Below are 20970 nucleotides of genomic sequence, written 5' to 3'. Positions count from 1 at the left end.
GTTACCACGGTGACCGTCCCCCGCTGGAGGTGGAGTTACCACGGTGACCGCCCCCCGCTGGAGGTGGAGTTACCACGGTGACCGCCCCCCGCTGGAGGTGGAGTTACCACGGTGACCGTCCCCCGCTGGAGGTGGAGTTACCACGGTGACCGTCCCCCGCTGGAGGTGGAGTTACCACGGTGACCGCCCTCCGCTGGAGGTTAGTTACCACGGTGACCGCCCTCCGCTGGAGGTTAGTTACCACGGTGACCGCCCTCCGCTGGAGGTTAGTTACCACGGTGACCGCCCTCCGCTGGAGGTTAGTTACCACGGTGACCGCCCTCCGCTGGAGGTTAGTTACCACGGTGACCGCCCTCCGCTGGAGGTTAGTTACCACGGTGACCGCCCTCCGCTGGAGGTTAGTTACCACGGTGACCGCCGTCCGCTGGAGGTTAGTTACCACGGTGACCCTCCTCCGCTGGAGGTTAGTTACCACGGTGACCCCGTCCCCCCGCTCAGAGGTGTAGTTACCACGGTGACCCCGTCCCCCGCTGACTCTGTAGTTACCACAGTGACCGTCCCCCGCTGAAGGTTTAGTTACCAGGGTGACCGTCCTCCGCTGGAGGCTTAGTTACCACGGTGACCGTCCTCCGCTGGAGGCTTAGTTACCACGGTGACCGTCCTCCGCTGGAGGCTTAGTTACCACGGTGACCGTCCTCCGCTGGAGGCTTAGTTACCACGGTGACCGTCCTCCGCTGGAGGTGTAGTTACCACGGTGACCGTCCCCCGCTGACTGTAGTTACCACGGTGACCGTCCCCGCTGGAGGTGTAGTTACCACGGTGACCGACCTCCTACGAGGCTGATAATGAGCGGTCAGGTCGGTGGAGGAGGCCGCGGTGGAGTTTGTGGCTTTTCCTCCAGATTCTTCCTGATAAATGTCTGATATTGGGGGCAGAATTCAGTGATTGTCGTTATATCGTCCCCTGTGATCTCCATCTTCTCCTTTATCATGAAGACGCCGGCAGGACGAGATCCCTCCAGCTGATCCAGTGTTCATCCCTCCTTCTCCTCAATGACCCCGAGGATGGACGAGGACGAGACCACCAGAAGATTATTACACTTCACCCTGGAGATCATCTGCCTGCTGAGCGGAGAGGTAACTCCTCTACATTTCTATCAGCTTTATTGTGTTATGGAATAAGTCCGACATCGGGAAGAGGAAATCCAGAAGAGGAAGAGAAGGATTCTTTACTGTAAGAGCAGTGATTGTGTGCAGCTCTCTGCCAGGAGGAGTTGTCATGGGGATTCCCTATAAGAGCTGTAGAGGGGCCTGGATGTCTGTCCTGAGTGTAATAATATTCCAGGTTATGGCCCCAGATTACTGGAGACGGTTATTGATCCCGGGATTTCTACTGATTGTCAGATCTGGAGTCGGGAAGGAATTCTTCTCCCTAAGTGTCTCTCCCCATACACAGGATTACACAATAGTGAGGAAGACACCAGGGGAGGGTGTGACTCCCATCATCCATCTCCAGGAGTCAGGAGGGCGGAGCCCGGGCCCCATCACAGAGCCTCCCCCGCACCCCCCGATACATGAGAGGAGGAAGAAGATCCTAGAGCTCAGCAACAAGATGATTGAGCTGCTGAGCAGAGAGGTGACTGCTGGGACATTATACAGGGTAGCACTGGAGGATTCTGGGTGATGAGCGGAGAGGTGACTGCTGGGACATTATACAGGACAGCACTGGAGGATTCTGGGTGATGAGCGGAGAGGTGACTGCTGGGACATTATACAGGACAGCACTGGAGGATTCTGGGTGATGACCGGAGAGGTGACTGCTGGGACATTATACAGGACGGCACTGGAGGATTCTGGGTGATGACCGGAGAGGTGACTGCTGGGACATTATACAGGACGGCACTGGAGGATTCTGAGTGATGACCGGAGAGGTGACTGCTGGGACATTATACAGGACGGCACTGGAGGATTCTGGGTGATGACCGGAGAGGTGACTGCTGGGACATTATACAGGACAGCACTGGAGGATTCTGGGTGATGAGCGGAGAGGTGACTGCTGGGACATTATGCAGGACAGCACTGGAGGATTCTGGGTGATGACCGGAGAGGTGACTGCTGGGACATTATACAGGACAGCACTGGAGGATTCTGGGTGATGACGGTGTCGTTGTTGTCAGGTTCCTATAAGGTGTCAGGACGTCGCTGTCGATCTCTCCATGGAGGAGTGGGAGTATCTAGAAGGACACCAGGATCGGTACCAGGAGGTGATGATGGAGGAGCTCCGGCCTCTGACATCACCAGGTGAGAGGAGACTCTTGTTGGCTCCGGTGGATGTGATGACGTCTCTCGGCCTCGTCCTATAATAGATGATTTTTCTCCAGACTTGCTCTGGTTTTCTCTACATTTTCTCACAGCTTTCATTCCCTGATTATTCTCTTCTGATCTGTGAGTCGCGGTTTCTCCGCTGTCGTCTTCATCAGTCTTGAGTCTTCGTCCTCGGCGGTTTCTTTCAGAATTTTTCACCTTCCTTAGAACATCGGTCACATTTTGTCTGCAGATGTCCCAACTAGTGATGAATGAGCCTGCTCGCCACTGCTCCATACTTGATCGAGTATCCCTTGTGCTCGAGTCCCCACCCTGCATGTTTCTCTGCTGTTCTTCAGCCACTAAACAAGCAGGGATTGCCTGCCAATTATGGTAATGCCGCAGCCATGTTGGTTGTGACATTACAGTGATTGGCCGGCCGCATCACGTCATCGGGTCTATATAAGACCCGGTGATGCGATGCTCTCCACACTCTACCCTGGAAACAGAGTAGGAAGAGTTGCTGGAGAAGGGAGAGTTTGCATTACAGGCCTTGCTGCTGAAACCTATAACAAAATAGTCCTTTTCAGGGCTACTTCTATGGTCGTGTGTGATAATGGTAGCGGTGGCGGCTCTGAAGCTTGGCAAGCTCGCACTTGTACCATGCCTGGCCCACCCAGATTTGCTTGAGCTACTTGTGGAGGTTCGCTGCGTGTGCTTCCATTTCCGCAAGTCACCTACCACTGCCGCCAGTCTGGCAGTACTGCAGCAGTGCTTGCAAGTGCCAGCTCACCGACTGGGGCACAACATGACCACTCACTTCAACTCAACATTACAGATGTTGCCACGGCTTTGTGAGCAGTCGAGGGCAGTAGTTGAATATCAGCTACAACATGCCCTTTGGTATTCTGGTCAGCCTTCACCCATAATAACCAACGAGTGGGCATGGATATCTGACATCTGTAAGGTTCTACAAAACTTTGAAGAATCAACAAAGATGGTGAGCGGGGATGACTCCATAATCAGCATAATGATCCCTCTTCTGTGCCTACTCACACTCTCGCTGCTCACAAGTAAAGTAGAAGCTTTGCATGTAGACCAGGTGGAGATGGTAGGCAGAAAGTACACAGGGTGATACTACATAGCCCAGCCTCATCTCATTGTGGATTGGAGGAGGAGGAGGAGGATCAGGAGATGGTTGTCTGCACTATAGAGGTTACTACCCACACCAGCTTTATCCCTTCTGTTCAGACTGAAAAGGAGGAAAAGGAGGAGATGAATAGTCGTCCTCTTGTTGGCAGTCTGGCACACATGGCTGACTCTATGTTTCGCAGCCTCGCCTGTGTCCATCGCTTTATACCCATTTTGGCCAACACTGATTACTGCTTGTTCATCAAAAGAATGGTCTATTCTCATCAGATCTATATCCATAGGTGTACCCCACCAAAATAGTCATTTAAGATAGGGAAAGGGGAAAGTAGGAAAAGTGTGGATATAAAGAAATTTAAAATGCATAAACTTTATTGATTAATTAAAATCCTATAGATGTAAAATTGCTCATGCATCTATAGATGCATAAAAGGTAACCACCTACTGATTGAAAAAGTGGTTCCCACTAATAGATCTGGCTGGATGTAGTGTAGGGCAAATTTTGGGACACCTCAGTTGAGTCCCTCTAATGTAGGACCGAGGTTATATATATATATATGTGATATCCCCATATATTGGAATAGCCTAAATATGAATGTCAGGTGGAACAATTAAAGTTTAGAAAAATAGTTGCTATAGTAGCAGAATGTACATATATAAGTCTGCCTTAGGGCATTACTATTCACCACCTGACGGACATATATATATATATATATATATATATATATATATATATATATATATATATATATATATATATATATATATATATATATATATATATATAGGCTTGCATAAATCCAGTTGTTTTAAGTATTGTAACAGTGGGAGATGTCAGACATCAGCACTCACTCTCTGCTCAATCACACAGTTGCACAGTATATGTATTTAGACTGCTTATTAATGAGCCGGCACTGTTCAAAATCATTAGCAGGAGGAGATCACACTGCCGGGCGATCGTCTCCTCTGTTACACTGAGGAGCCGCCGCTGCACCGAGCGACTCCTCACATGTCAGAGGTTAATGATCACACTGTAATTCAGCCTGTCCAGCTGTACGGTCCATCGCCTGAGTGAGGAGCAGTCTATTATCCCCTGTCTCATTCCCCGCACACACGTGCTCGGCGTGCCCAGCACAAACAGCTGATCGCTGCAGTGTGGAGCGGTCCGCTGTCTCGTAGCTGCACACGTGTTAGATGTGTCTGACTCAGACAGCCGATCACGGCGGTTATACTCTTTATAAGAGTGCTGACACAGTTCTCCCTATTATTGAAATGCCGCCATAATGTGCATATTGCTAGGGTTAATTCTCATTCCCCCCTACACTATCATGCAGCTCAGATAAGTTCCCTGACGCGCGTTTCGCCGGTTTACCGGCTTTTTCCTAAGGGTGAGGTCGGCCTCCAACTCCGGATCTTTATACCATCCAGAGTGATTGACAGGAGGATCGACCAATCATATTGTGTTAATCAAAAGAAAAAGAAATTTCTTTTCTCTAAATTAAATGACTCTTATGTGTGTAAATCATACTGCTTGAACAATATTAGGACAGGCAAATTGTCCATTTGTATAACCCACATCATTGATTATAGGAATAGCACAAGAAGGAGAGTAAAATGAAGGTAATTCAAGAGATTAATACTCTAGAGATCAGTACTCATACTTTACAATTGATTGATCTTTCAGTATTGAATATATTTGGAGTAGCTCCTCTAGATAAATTCGCAGAGAGATGACAAAGAGGGAGATATAGTATGCAGGGAAAAACAATGAAAAAATGAAAAAATTATTAAAAAGTTATTAGATTATTGAATTATTAGAAGGGGAAAATTGGCAATAGAAATGATTCAGATCTCATTATAAATTATTTTCATTATTATTGCTATTAATTTTTTCTCTGTCTCTTGTTTTTACAAATGACACCTATTTCCATATATTCCCTATCATATTAATGTGTATAGGAACTATGATGAGTATGTCCCACATACCACAATAAAGAAGGATTTTTAATAAAATTTAAGTTACAAAAAGCATCCAAAATTGAAGCTCTCATTTAGTCCGTGTGGATTCACAGAATTACATCTAAAAATCCACTCACTTTCTTTTTTCAAAAGCATGGAATCCAAATCTCCGCCTCTATTGTCCAATTTTATTTGACAAATTGCCCAACCTTTCACATCTTTCCATTCTGATTGATGTTTAATCTTGAATTGTCTGGCGATCGGTGTTGGGGTAAATACTTTCCCCTGCTCCTGACTCCTCTTCTCGTCCCTGTCATAATTAACAATGCTTTGAATAGGTTCCCTTATACGGGTTCTCAGATCCCTTATTGTTTTCCCAACATATTTAAGCCCACAGGTACATTCAAGGCAATAAACCACCCCACTGGTGGCACAGTTAATATGTTGGTGAATTGTATATTTCTTCCCAATGGCGTCCATGAACCATTTTCTAGGAACTAAAACCCGACATGCCTTACACATTTTGCATGGGAAAAAAACGGGATCTCTTGTTCTTATAGACACATTGTCCCTCTTAAAATGACTGGATACTAGAAAACTTGAAATTGAAGTACTTTTTCTATAACCAGAAGAAGCTCGTGATGTTACACAATTTCTCAAATCCACATCTGATCGAATAATGTCCCAATGTTTATTAAGGATATCCAGCATCGTTGGCCATTCCTCGTGAAATTCTGTAATGAATCTCACGACATTATTGTCATCTCTATTTTTCTTCTTGGACCAGGAGCTCATTTCTCTCCACTCTTATTTTACATCTATAGGATTTTAATTAATCAATAAAGTTTATGCATTTTAAATTTCTTTATATCCACACTTTTCCTACTTTCCCCTTTCCCTTATCTTACACGACTATTTTGGTGGTGTACACCTGTGGATATAGATCTGATGAGAATAGACCACTCTTTTGATCATTGTATGGTGTCCTGCTAGGATACATTTCTGTCTATATCTCTAGACAATATTTTGAGGCATAATTTACAAATAAATTGCCCTGTGTATAACTTTTGGACTATTAACATTATACTATGGCTACATCTAAAATAACGCATCAGTTGCGTACGAGGTCTACTAGACAAAAAGATGATGTTAAAGCCCTATTCAATGAAGAATCGTATAGTAAAGGAGAATCGTCCACGGCATATATTGAGATTGATGATGTCTTGAGGAGATTCAGAGATATGCAAATTAAACATGTGCAAGCTACCTGGACCAAATTAAGCCTTGAACAATACCTAGAACAGGGTTTAATTTCCAGGGGTTTGCGTGTTCCTATTTTTCCCTCGTATGATCTGACTAAATTGGGCTTGAAAGAAAGATTGGAGGCCTGCTTAACGAAATGTTCTCGTAATTTGATGAAAATTCTCATTGAAGATGAGATACACATCATAGAAAAATTGGAGAGGGAACTCGAGGAGATTACTCCAATAATGGATAAGATGGAAGCAAAATTAGAGTTTGAGGAGGGCTTTAAACAGACCATGGTATATGTTGACAAAGTAGAGGCCAAGATTAAGACACGTAAAAGAAGAAAGTATCTGAGGGATAAATCTGACCTCAATAAAGGACAGGTTTATATCTGGGGTAGAAAACAATCGCAGAGATTAGCAAAATCTAGGACTAGGAAAGCAGACGATTTTAGGAGAGAATTTTCGGGGACAGATGCACAAAATAGTAATATTTCAGACTCTGATACAGAACAAGCTCCTGGCAGGAGTGGTAGAACTGAACCGATGGGCAATTATAATCCTGATATGCCTTTTTTTACGCGATCGAGGACGGTGGGGCTTCAGAGGTTCAGCGAAAAACAGGAACAGGAGGAAATAACAGAGCGAAACAACGCTAGTTCCCTGTGGATAATCAATCTGTCTGACCATGTGATTACAGATGCACAGGTGAATATCCTCAAAAAAGGACTTAACGTCTGTCTGCCAACGCGTCTTAACAAATTTAATATTATTAAAGATTTACATCTTTTTTGGACGCAAACTAATCTATAGAAAGATCTTTGCACAAAAACACCATGATTTCACTACAACACAAGAAAACGTAGACCCCTCTGACTTATCCAGTCAAGAACGACAGGTATTGGAAATTTTGGAAGAGTTGGATACTGATAACTCTCAAGAAGCAATTAATTTGGAATGCAATCGGGATGGATGTAAATGGGAGAAAAAGATTATGAAACCGAAATCCGCCAATATGCCCTCCTTACAAACATGCCCTGTGGTACAGGTCTTCGTAGATCTTGTCTCTCGAGATATATTGGCTCTACCAGAAAGAATGGCTAGCTCTCCAATTAATTTGAAATATAGAGAGCGTATTGATGAATTGAAAAGTTGGGATGATGTCGTTTTCAAATCTAGCGACAAGGGTGGTAACATTGTTATCTGGCCAAAGGATAAATATATCCAGGAAGCCAAAAAACAGCTGATGAATAAACAATGTTATAGACCCCTTTGGATTGATCCCACAGAGCAATTTTTGGATGAGTATAGACAGATTATACAACAGTGTTGGGACAGTGGAGCAATTTTAAAACATGAGAAGGATTTTCTTTCAGTTAAGAATCCTAGAGTGGCAACATTCTACATGCTCCCTAAGGTCCATAAGAGTCTTGAAAGCCCACCTGGTAGGCCTATTGTCTCTGGTATAGGAAACTTGACAGAAAAAGCAAATCAATGGCTTGATCAAGAATTAAGGGGATATGTATACGATCTTCCCTCCTATACCAGAGACACTATGCAGATTCTACAGGAACTAGAGGGCTATCAAATGGAGGAACAGGAAATATTTGTTACTTGTGATGTAGAGAGTCTCTATACGAGCATAGATCAAGAGATGGGCTGTAAAGCAGTGGAATTTTTTCTTAATAAGGATCAAGAATACAACTCTATATGGAAAAAATTTGTTCTTGGTCTTTTGAAATTTACTTTGAAGCATAATTTCTTTCTCTTTGATGGCCGCATCTATCTTCAAATGCAGGGTACCGCGATGGGTGCGGCCGTAGTACCTACATTCGTCACCAATCTATATCTAGAATGGTGGGAGGAGGAGATAGTTTTTGCCGAAAATATGTCAACATTTGTGGATTGTATTGTAACTTGGAAACGTTACATAGATGACGTGCTGATACTGTGGAGGGGAACGGAAGATAAACTACGTGAATTTATAAACATACTGAATAACAATTCCCTCAATTTAACACTTACACTGGCTCTCCACAGGCAAAAGATCCCCTTCCTAGATATAATGATTCAAAGAGACGTAAATAACTTAGCACAGACTGATTTGTACAGGAAAGAGACATCCACCAATAGCATCTTGGATGCCAAAAGTGCCCATTCGATCAGTACTATTAGAGCAATTCCGAAAGGAGAATTTCTACGTTTACGACGGAACTGCTCAACTTTTGAGCTTTTCAAAGAACGGGCTCGAGAACTGAAACTTAGACTCTTGGAGAGAAGCTACTTAGGGAGCATGATTAAAAAGGCATATAATCATGCCCTAAGAGTAGAGAGAAATGAGCTTCTGGTCCCTAAGAAGAAAAATAGAGATGACAATAATGTCGTGAGATTCATTACAGAATTTCACGAGGAATGGCAAACGATGCTGGATATCCTTAATAAACATTGGGACATTATTCGATCAGATGTGGATTTGAGAAATTGTGTAACATCACGAGCTTCTTCTGGTTATAGAAAAAGTACTTCAATTTCAAGTTTTCTAGTATCCAGTCATTTTAAGAGGGACAATGTATCTATAAGAACAAGAGATCCCGTTTTTTTCCCATGCAAAATGTGTAAGGCATGTCGGGTTTTAGTTCCTAGAAAATGGTTCATGGACGCCTTTGGGAAGAAATATACAATTCACCAACATATTAACTGTGCCACCAGTGGGGTGGTTTATTGCCATGAATGTACCTGTGGCTTAAATATGTTGGGAAAACAATAAGGGATCTGAGAACCCGTATAAGGGAACCTATTCAAAGCATTGTTAATTATGACAGGGACGAGAAGAGGAGTCAGGAACAGGGGAAAGTATTTACCCCAACACCGATTGCCAGACATTTCAAGATTAAACATCAATCACAATGGAAAGATTTGAAAGGTTGGGCAATTTGTCAAATAAAATTGGACAATAGAGGCGGAGATTTGGATTCCATGCTTTTGAAAAAAGAAAGTGAGTGGATTTTTAGATGTACTTCTGTGAATCCACACGGACTAAATGAGAGCTTCAATTTTGGATGCTTTTTGTAACTTAAATTTTATTAAAAATCCTTTTTTTTTGTGGTATGTGGGACATATGTGCCCATTACTAAAGTGAATGAATATTCACCCCTCTCCAAGACCAATGGCAGTTGAGAGGAGTGAATATTCATTCTCCTTAATAGCGCAGTGTGAGTCTCAGCGACTCGGCGATCCTGTGTGTCCGATAATAGAGAGAATGAATATTCTTTCTTCTCCACGCCCATGGGCGTGAATATTCATTTTCTTTAGCAGCGGGCACATGTGATCGTTGAGCCGCTTCAGCAAGCGGCAGCTATGACTTACACTGCGCTACTAAGGAGAATGAATATTCACTCCACTCCACACCCATATTCCCAGCGTGGAGAGGAGTGAATATTCCCGCATCTGAGGTGAGATGCAGGCAGACAGGACGGAGCGCTGGAGCAGAGGAGAGGAAGGTGAGTAGGAGTGTTTATTTTTTTTCATCTGTGCAGTGATGGGGGGCCATGCATACCAGGATTGGGGACGAGGGGTTTGGGGCCATGCATACCAGGATTGGGGATGTGGGGTGCCATGCATCCCAGGATTGGGGGTGAGGGGTGCCATGCATCCCAGGATTGGGAATGAGGGTTGCCATGCATCCCAGGATTGGCAATGATGGTTGCCATGCATCCCAGGATTGGGAATGAGGGGTGCCATGCATCCCAGGATTGGGAATGAGGGGTGCCATGCACCCCAGGATTTGGAATGGGGGTGCCATGCACCCCAGGATTTGGAATGAGGGGTGCCATGCATACCAGGATTGGGGTTGAGGGGGCAATACTTGGGAAATTTACCAGTAGCTGCTGCCTTTCCCACCCTAGGCTTATGCTCAAGTCAATAAGTTTTCCCAGTTTTTTGTGGTAAAATTAGGTGCCTCGGCTTATAGGGTCAGATTATACTCGAGTATATACGGTACTGGTAAATGGTCACCGTCCTTCCCCCAATCTCCATAATGGCTAGAAGAAACCGATGGATGGAAATGTGGATCTTTCTCCAGCTCCTCTGTGGCTCCATCCCTGGTGGAGACAAAAGTTGGAGAAGTTGTGTTTCTTAGTACGGCTCCTTCATCTGACTGACGAGGGTCTTCTCTGTCCCTCTCCTTGGGGTCCTCATCCTCCGAGTGCAGAGCAGAGAGCATTGGGCTTTGGCCTCGCTGATTATTACTTCATACTTGGGGCCCACAATGTGCTGGGACCTCGGTACCCGTGGTGAGGACCACAACAATGTAATTTATTCCCTGATACATAAACATAGAATTACTGGTTCTGAGAGACGAGTCTCGTATATAGACAGATACACGGCAGGTCATGTATTCAGTCTCTCTGTGTCTCCACAGATGGATCCAGGAGGAGAAATCCACCAGAGAGATGTCCCCGTCCTCTGTATCCCCAGGACTGTCCAGAGGAGAATCACAACATCCCGGAGGATCATCAGGTAGACGGCGCTGAAGTCCCCACAACATCTGACCATGAAGTGATGGGACCTGAGCTCATCTTACATTGTTCTTTTTAGGGTGAAGATCTGATTGATATTAAGGTTGAGGTTATACATGGAGCACAAGAGGCGACCGCAATATGGGCCGATCAGCAGGGTGAGGAGGGAGACTGTCATGTCTGTTCTGTGGTCACCTACTACTACTCCCATCATCTCATCACCACATGACACAATCTATTCTGTCACTGTGTGTTTCCTACAGATGGATCCAGGAGGAGAAATCCACCAGAGAGATGTCCCCGTCCTCTGTATTCCCAGGACTGTCCAGAGGAGAATCACAACATCCCGGAGGATCATCAGGTAGATGGTTCTGAGCCCTGTACCGGATCTGTATATGGGGGACATTTCTGATCGAGGTCATAGATGTCACAGATTTTGGTGGTTTCTTGTATTGTGCTGATTGTTACATCTGATATATCAGGAGGAAGATCCAACCAAGAATAAAGTGAAGGAAGAGACAGAAGAAGAAGCGATGACGAGGGAGGATCAGCCGTGTGTGAGTGACGGGAAGGAGGAGATTCCGGTAGATGTTTCCACAGGTGTGTAATAATGACCGGCGTGTGATGGTGATGGTGATGACCGGTGTGTGATGATGACCGGCGTGTGATGATGACCGGCGTGTGATGGTGACCGGCGTGTGATGGTGATGATGATGACCAGCGTGTGAGATCGTGTGGAGTCTCCGGTGCAGTGAAGCTTTATCCGCTGTCCACATCACGGCAGAAGCGTCCGGTGATGGCGCGGCTGCTCCTGTAGAGTCCGACTGTGCACCGATGAATAACGGGGCCGCCTTTAGTTTCCCTTTACCTTCTATAATCTTCCTTCCATCCTTTATATCCATATTTGTCTTACACAAGTCCCTGCTGCCACATAAATGCCTATGGGTGACCGTACATGACAGATGTTTAGTCCTCTGTGCCGGGTGGAGAATTGCTTCATCATAAAAGGGATTAGGAGCTCGTATCTACAAACAGCTGCGATGGCCGCATCTAGAGGTGTCGTTATTGGACAATCATGTCGGTTTTTGAGTTCTGGTTCAATCAACGTATAAACATGAAGACAAGGTACTGCCAGAGGGGGCGCCCTTTACCATGCACGGATTATATCCCCTCTCAGCGTGTTATTTATGGTGGAGATTCACTATATGGAGGAAAGTATTGGGCCACACGCATTAATCACTGCATTCTGGCTTCTCCTTCAGGCCCTATTGCCCCCCCGGTGTATAACATCCAGCCCCATTGCCCCCCAGTGTATAACATCCAGCCCTGTTGCCCCCCAGTGTATAACATCCAGCCCCGTTGCCCCCCGGCATATAACATGTGGCTCCTCGCTATATATTGGCTCCAGTGGCTTCTGCTGGGTATATAGACCCCGGGGGGCATACTCAGGGGGTGATGTGTGCAGAACAGGCCAGATGTTATACAGGGGTTATATTCACAATAACCAGGGTGTACTTTATTATAAGAGCACATTGTGAGTTTGGGAACGTCCCTTTAGAAGAATCTTCACTCTCGGTCTCTCCAGACAAACAAAATGTCGTCTACAAATCGTCCCCCCATCTGAGCCTCTAACGTGAATAAATAATTCTCTTTCCAATGGCAAAATACATAAATTCCCAAAAGAAGGTGAGAAGACGTCCTCATCCATGTTCTGAAAACACATACCACCAATAAATAGGATGAAATTATTCTCCGACAAGAATTGTTACCAAAGAAAGAAACTGCTGCTCAGATTCCCGGCCGTTCCTCCGACATTTATGAATGACATGATAACCGGGTGTTACCGTTCTCCATACATGTGTCCCCACACTTCTCACACTCAGCACTGATTGGACAATGTGGGGGAACAATGGTAACGCCCAGTTGTCAGTATTTCCTTACATTTATAGGGTGAATAGCAGAAGAGCTGCACAGCTTAGTGACCAATAACATTATGACTCTGGAAATGTGAGGAGGAAAAATAAAAAAAATCAACTAAAAAATGTATCTGTAAGGCCGATAATGGGGGAAATGTTTCCACAAGAATCAGCTCTAGTTGTAGATGAAAGACGTCACACAGGAGAGAAGCCGTACTCCTGTTCACAGTGTGGGAAATGCTTTACAGTTAAGTCTTGTTACACATGAAAAAGTCACAGAAGAACGAAGCTGAAATCATGTTCATGATGTGGGAAATGTTTTATAACTAAATTGCATCATAGTAACCTCTTAAAGGCATGTAACGCTGGTGGGAGCGGACCCCACAGGCCGGTCTTATCCTGGAGGGGCGTGACTAAGTGTCTACCGGTATTCACTAGAGCCTCTGATGGTGGATAGGCTGGGCTGCCGGTAGACACCAGGTACCACTCCAGGGCAGTCCTCCTTTTTCTTTACTTAGCTGCTTTTTTCTTGATGGTCCCAACCCCATTTATAAGGCAAGAAATCCCACTTATTAAACCTGACAGGGCACACCTGTGAAGTGAAAACCATTTCCGGTGACTACCTCTTGAAGCTCATCAAGAGAATGCCAAGAGTGTGCAAAGCAGTAATCAAAGCAAAAGGTGGCTACTTTGAAGAACCTAGAATATAAGACATATTTTCAGTTGTTTCACACTTTTTTGTTAAGTATATAATTCCACATGTGTTAATTCATAGTTTTGATGCCGTCAGTGTGAATGTACAATTTTCATAGTCATGAAAATACAGAAAAATGTTTAAATGGGAAGGTGTGTCCAAACTTTTGGTCTGTACTGTATGTTCAATAGAACTCAAACTTTTGGACGCAGCAAAAATATGCTGCATCCAAAGCGCTGCTACGTCCGGATCATGGGCACATAGCCTAAAATTAAAAAAAAATGTCATGGGCTCCCTCGTCATTTTCATAACCAGTTGAGGGACAGCCGACCCCTGGGAGCTGATATTAGTAGCCGGGGAAGGGGCCATTAGCCAAAAAATGTTCATTTGCTATTAACAACCCACAGCTGTTTGGTTAGCCTTTACTTGCTACATTACAGGGGGACCCCAGAAAAAAATTGATGTAGTGTCCCCCTATAAAAAAAAAACAGAAAAGGCTAAGCAGACAGCTGCCGACTGATATTAATAGCCAGGGAAGGGGCCATGGATACAAGTCCCCTCGGTGGCTAATAATATCAGCTCTCAGCAGCCCCAGAAATGGCACATCAATAAGATGCGTCAAATCTGGCGCTTAGCCTCTGCTCTTCCCACTGCTGTTTAGCGGTAGTGAGTGGGGTAATAAGGTTGGGGTTCATGTGAGCCTTGCATTGGCGGCTGACATGAAGCCCAGGTTAGTAATGGAGAGAAGTCTATAAGACACCCCCATTACTAACCGCGTTGTAAAGGTTTTTGACGGCCAGAATAAAGTATTTTATTTAAATAAAATTCCACAAAAAAAAATTCAAAACTCTTATATTCACCTAACACGCAATCCCCGAATCCCTTGTCTCCTGTAAAAACCAAATAAAAATCAACCATATCCCTCATCTCTCTGCCGTCATGACGTAATCCCAGTGTCCCACGATGAAAATTTCCACGCTGCACCGGTGCCGTAAATGAGGTCCCGGAGCTCTCAGCTGATCTCAAGCTGATGAACTCAGTCCCGGCAGCGCAGCGATGTACACTGTCAGGAGCGGTCATGCTCCTGTCAGTGCACCGCCGGGTAATCTGGTCACCGGGGTACATTGGGAGGACGGCGGACAGGTGAGCATTAAAGCTGTTTTTATTTTAATATAGATTTTTACTTTTTGTTTTTTTAACATCGCATATAGACGCTGCCTGAGGAGACTACTTCTCCCCTCAGCCTCGCCTGCTCTCGCTGTTATTAGCGGGAGCGGCAGTCGGATGATGGGAGGAGTAGTCTTCTTCCCTGGCCCGGGTACCATTCTTTGTGCGTCTTTGTAGTGTATTTGACTCATTAACTTGAATTGAGTCAGTCAAATCCGCAGCAAATCCGCAGATATTTTTATACCTTCATTTTTGCTGAAGATTTAACTGACTCAATTCAAGTCTGTTGGTGTAAAACGCTGCAGAAACGCTAAGAAGAATTGACATGCTGCAGATTTAATTGCAATGACAATCCTAACAGGAAAATTCCTGATCATGTGCACAGCACTTCAGGATTGTCATTGCATTACCTGGCACACGGATTACCTAGCGTTTTTGGTGCATTTCCGCGTGGAAAAAAATGCCACGAAAGCGCATCAAAAATGCACAGTGTGCACATAACCTAAAATCTTACCCTGCGTCATAGTGACGTCCTGTGTGAATAAGGGCTGAAGCTTTATGTATGATATCCAGCTGAAATGAAGGGTGGCCACACCCTTACCTGCACTCAATGCAGAAACCTAAAGCTAAACTAAAAAAGAAACTGGCATCAAGTTGGTATGCATGCAAAATAGAAGCACGTTCACACTGGCTAGAAAACAGACAAAACTCAAAACAGAAACAAAATAAGTGTTTACTAGAGATGAGTGAATGTTTGATGTTCAGGTTCGTCGACTAAACCCGAACATCAAAAAATGTTCGCGTTCGGGCACCCGAACACCAGCCCGAACAGGGCCCTGACCATCAGTAGTTTCCCGTGCTGTCATCTGCGTGACAGCGTGGGAAACAGGGTCTTTGATCTGCGGTAACATAGTTATCGCCGGTCACAGCGCTGTGGGATCACACAGCGCTGGTGCCGTGAGGTCACAGGACTTCATCAGCTGATGAACTCAAGTGACCTCTCTCCCGGAAGCTCAGCGCTATACACTGCAGGAGCCATGACGCTCATATCAGTGTATCGCCGGCTGCCAGATAGAGCAGTCACATCAGTGACTGCTGATGTGACTGTTCTATCAATGATCCGATCGCCTTGGGACAATCTAGATTATTTCATCACATCGGACAGGCAAGTATTATGTTTCCTTATTTTATTTTTGTTACAGGAGACATGGGCTTCAGTGGATTAGGCGTTGGGTAAATATAATTGTTTTTGGTTAATTAAGAATCTTAAAGGATTGTGCCATTATTTCAAATACATTACTTTATTCTTTGTGTTTGGTGATTTTTCTTACAATTTTACTATGGGGTTAGTAATGGGGACGTCTTATAGACTCATCTCCATTATTAACCTGGGCTTCATGTCAGCTGCCAATACAAAGTTGACATGAACCCCAACCCTATTACACCACTTACTACCGCACCAGGGCAAGTGGGAAGAGCGGAGGCTAAGCACCAGAATTGTTGCATTTTATGGATGCGCCATTTTTGTGGCGCCTGAGAACTGTTGGTTTTAGCCTCAGAAGGGGGCAATATCTGAGCCCCTTCCTAGGCTATTAATATCAGCCCCCAGCTGTCTGCCTAGCCTTTGCTGATTATTAATTATAGGGGGGGGCACATCACATTTTTTGGGGGGTCCCTTATTTTAATAACCTGTAAAGGCTAAGTATACAGCTGTGAGCTGACATTAATAGCCTGGGAAGCTCCATGGGTATTACCATCTTCCCAGGCTATAAACATCAGCCCAGCTGTCCGCTTTTTTTAAGTAAAGCACAGGTTGCCTTTTCTTAAACAAACAGCTGGTGGACGGGTTTTCTTAAACTGGAAATTCCTCTATAGACCAGGACAATTTTTTTTCCATTGTTGAATTCCAGGAGCCATCTTCTATTTCTCATTACTGACCTCGCTGTATGAGGAGGTTTTTGTGGGGGATGAGTTTTATTTGTCATCTTATTACATAACTTCATCAACTTTATTCTTCTATTATTATTAGATTATATTCTCTTCATGAGCTGCACAAGTTGGGTGATAAAACGACCGTCCACCCTGAGACTGAGAAGTGACTATACGGTTATCATATATAGACTCCCTTCCTTGTGTCCTCCATTTGCCTCCTGTAAAGGTGAACCGATGGAGGAAACCTGGCCATTCCTAATAATAAGGCGCACACAGACAGTCTCCATACAGCCGGTCCCAGAGGTTTCCCGCCTTCCATCTTTTCACCACTGTACAGTGATCTGGACTTACAGCACAGACACCGGGGCTGCTCCTCATAGTAGTGCTGGCTGGTAGAGCGAGCTGGCAGAAGAAGGTCGACATGTCAGATCGGACCCAAAGATGGCAGGTGCTAGACAATCAAGAAGCGGGGACGAGGTCAGAATCAGGAAGCCGAGTAAGAATGGTCCTGTAGACGGAGGCCTAAGTCAGCCCGGGGTATTATGAAAGCCATATAAGTTTAAGGCAGCCGTCCTCTTCCTCCTCCCATCAAACTTTGTATCCTCTTAATATCCCGCAGTCATCGTATTATTCAGCACTGTGCACTTACAATTGCTTATTTTCCTTTCTACCAGCTAATTCTTCTCTTTTCCATTAGGTTATGATATCACATGATTAAAAACTGACGAGCTGAATCCTCCTAAGCTCCATGGAGAAACTGGGAGTCGGTTTTCCCTGTATGAGTCAGAAGTCACTGCAAAAGTCTCTGGCAGGGAAGGAGGGGTCAGCTGTGTCAGGAGGTGAAGAGGGGAATGATAAATGCAGGGACAAGAGACTTCCTGTTTCTACATTGAGCAGAGAAAAGAGAAGAATTAACTTGGTAGAAAGGCAAAATGAGCAATTGTAAGTGCACAGTGCTGTATAATATGGTGACTGCGGGATATTAAGAGGATAAACACTGATGGGAGGAGGAGGAGGACGGCTGCTCTAACAAAGACAAACAGGAGCAATGAAACCAGGTGCAGAATACACATCACAGGACCTTGGGTATCCATGGTTACGTCCACAGATAAAGTCACAGTTAGTTAGCTAGTTGCTAGTGGTCGTAACCATGGATACCTAAGGTCCTGCAGTGTCTGCACATGAGGAAAGAGAGATAGCAAATCAAAAATACTATACTACATTTCTAATTGGAGATATTTGCTAATATTATTATTACACCTACTACATATTGGGATAGGATCTTGGAGATGGGAATACCCCTTTAATCCAAGCCAATAACAAATATATTTAGTTTTGTGTTACCAAATTCTGATAAGTGATGTATTGTTACATGGTGACAGTATTTCTCATTGTTCCCATATAATATACACAACGTCCTGATCAGTCTTTATTACACAAGAATAAGAGGAATAAACTTCATGAATTGTAAGAATAGACGAGATGGAAATAGGAAACTTTGTCCCCGGAGTCTCCACAGAAATCTGCGTATTTCTTATTCCGTCTCAGGATTCTCGGTTCCGGGGTAAAATCTCTATTCAGTTAGGAAACATTGTTCCATCACTGAGATCGGAGGTGACGGCCGCTACTGATAAGATTCTGTGTAGGGGGAGGGGAGAGGGGGGAGGGGCTAGAGGCAGAGCTCCTCCCATCTACATGGACTCTGACCAGTAGTGACTGTCCTCTCCTATCTCAGTAATGGGAAAGTCTTCTCATAGCGCCCCCTGCCCCAGCTCTGCCCCAGGTAACTGATGCACAGTCACCGGCCGGCCACGTGATGGACATGTGATTCATTAGAAGAGGCCATCTTCTCCTGCTGCATGATCAGTTCTCATACTCCCTTGCCCATTACAAGCACTTTTAGTGGTGGACAGGGGGATCATGGGCACTAACCATCAAGCATTAACTATTTCAGTACTTTGCGCTACTCTAGTTTTTTTTTCCATGAACCACGGTGCATACTGGGTAAACCAGTTTACTTTTCAGACAATCTAAACTAGTTGCATTGACATACGTTGGACAATTTTTCCTGCTTCCAACACAAATTTTGAAGAGGACTTTAGTTAAATACTAAAAAGCCCTGAGCTCCCTGATTCTTCCGCTGTTTTCCATTTTGCACTGCGTCACTCTATTGCAGAGATATTCAGATTTGTTCCTTCTGGAGTGCACCATGTGAAATCTCTACTTTGCGGTCCAGCTGGGCTTTCTTCAGAGTCTTCTCTGGGGACATTCACTTTCACCCCTCCCAGATGCTGCTAATCACAGCTCGGCATCTGACCTAGCAGAGTGAGGCTGCCAAGCTGTGATTGGCAGCATTTGGGAAGGCCGGAGAAAGTGAATGTCCCCGGAGACGACTGAAGAACGCAGAGATTTCACATAGTGCGCTCCAGGTGCAACAAATGTGAATATCTCTGCAATGGAGTGACGCAGCGCAGAACAGAAAAGAGCAGAAGAATCGTCAGAGCTCAGAGATTTTTACAAGATATTTAACTCCATTTTTTGTTTTCTAGCAAGTCGTCTTTTAAGGGGGTAAATCCTAATTACAGGCTCACTTTATGTGCCTCCTGTGCTATTTCAGTCTTTTTCTAAGATTTCCTATCATGCCTTTAGTGTGCTGTAGACATGATTATGGGGGCTAGAGGTCAACTACTTGTGGATTTAGTGCCGCCTTTGTAACTAGTCAATCTCATTTGCATACTGTAATGAAATGTTAAAACTCAGCTTTTAATTGCGTGGACACTTTTCTACACTAAGGGCATGATAGGAAGCTTGAGAGAGTGAAATGGCACTGGTGGTACATTAAGGTGGTAAATCCTGATGACAGATTCCCTTTATAAACAGGTTTTTTTTCTGTCTTATCTCTGCCCCCCCTGACTTGTGCCAATGTCACCAGTTTATAAGTGTTATTCACTTTACCCGTCATTGTGTTAATGTTATGGCATGTAGTTGTTCTTCCTTATTACCGGTACTTTCACTGACGAGGGTCTTCATTGTGAGCTCCATGAAATAAATGTCGAAATCTCTTTTGTGTGGTAGATTAGATGTGATTTTTTTCTATCTTTTCATTCTTATAGGAAATCCTTGTGAGAATAACGGTTTATCACTAAATTGTACAAAAGAAGATATCAGGAAACACTCTAATGGAGAAAACCTCATCACCCTTCCTGCACCTTCTGGACTTCACAGCACTTCACTTTCTTATAATCCTCCTGATCATGGGGAACCCTCTCCTGAGCAATCTCACATTGTTACCACAACTCCAGGTGACAAAGTGGATACAAGATTTCAGTGTGACAAGCAACTTACTAAAAGCTCAGCTCAGACACAAAGAAAGCACAAAGGAGAAAAGCCATACTGCTGTTCAGAATGTGGGAAATGCTTTACAAGTAAATATAATCTTATTACACATCAGAGAATTCACACAGGGGAAAATTTGTATTCATGTTCAGAATGTGGGAAATGCTTTACAAAGAAATGGAATCTTATTACACATCAGAGAACTCATACAGTAGAGAAGCCATATTCATGTTCAGAATGTGGGAAATGTTTTACAAATAAATATAATCTTATTACACATCAGAGAATTCACACAGGGGAGAAGCTGTATTCATGTTCAAAATGTGGGAAATGTTTTACAAGTAAATCAAAATTTGTTATACATGAGAGAATTCACACAGGAGAAAAGCCATTTTCATGTTCAGAATGTGAGAAGACCTTCAAAGATAATGGGAGTCTTATTAGACATCAAAGAATTCACACAGGAGAGACTCCATTTTCATGTTCAGAATGTGGGAAATGCTTTACATATAAGTGGAATCTTATTTCACATCAGAAAATTCACACAGGGGAGAAGCTGTATTCATGTTCAGTATGTGGGAAGTATTTTACAGATAAATGGAGTCTTTTTAAACATCAGAGAATTCATACAGGAGAAAAGCCATTCTCATGTTCAGAATGTGAAAAGTCCTTCGCAGATAAATGGAGTTTAATTATACATCAGAGAATTCACACAGGAGAGACTCCATTTTCATGTTCAGAATGTGGGAA

The 20970-nt window shown here is 44.2% G+C and overlaps 1 protein-coding gene across 1 annotated transcript in view; it reads left to right on the top strand.

Annotated features, from left to right (window-relative positions):
* The first annotated feature begins 1000 nt into the window (after positions 1–1000).
* The window catches only part of LOC141272967 (uncharacterized), a 180612-nt gene continuing 160642 nt past the window's right edge, over positions 1001–20970 (top strand). The window contains exon 1 of the mRNA XM_073684210.1: positions 1001–1136. Within this exon, the coding sequence (XP_073540311.1) occupies positions 1053–1136 (84 nt within the window). The 5' untranslated portion in view covers positions 1001–1052. The remainder of the gene's footprint in view (positions 1137–20970) is intronic.

Source organism: Phyllobates terribilis, unplaced genomic scaffold, assembly GCF_046119375.1.
Source record: "Phyllobates terribilis strain yellow unplaced genomic scaffold, ASM4611937v1 Scaffold_1__5_contigs__length_1240528914, whole genome shotgun sequence".
NCBI classification, from domain to species: Eukaryota; Metazoa; Chordata; class Amphibia; order Anura; family Dendrobatidae; genus Phyllobates; species Phyllobates terribilis.
This window is presented reverse-complemented; position numbering and strand designations above follow the sequence as displayed.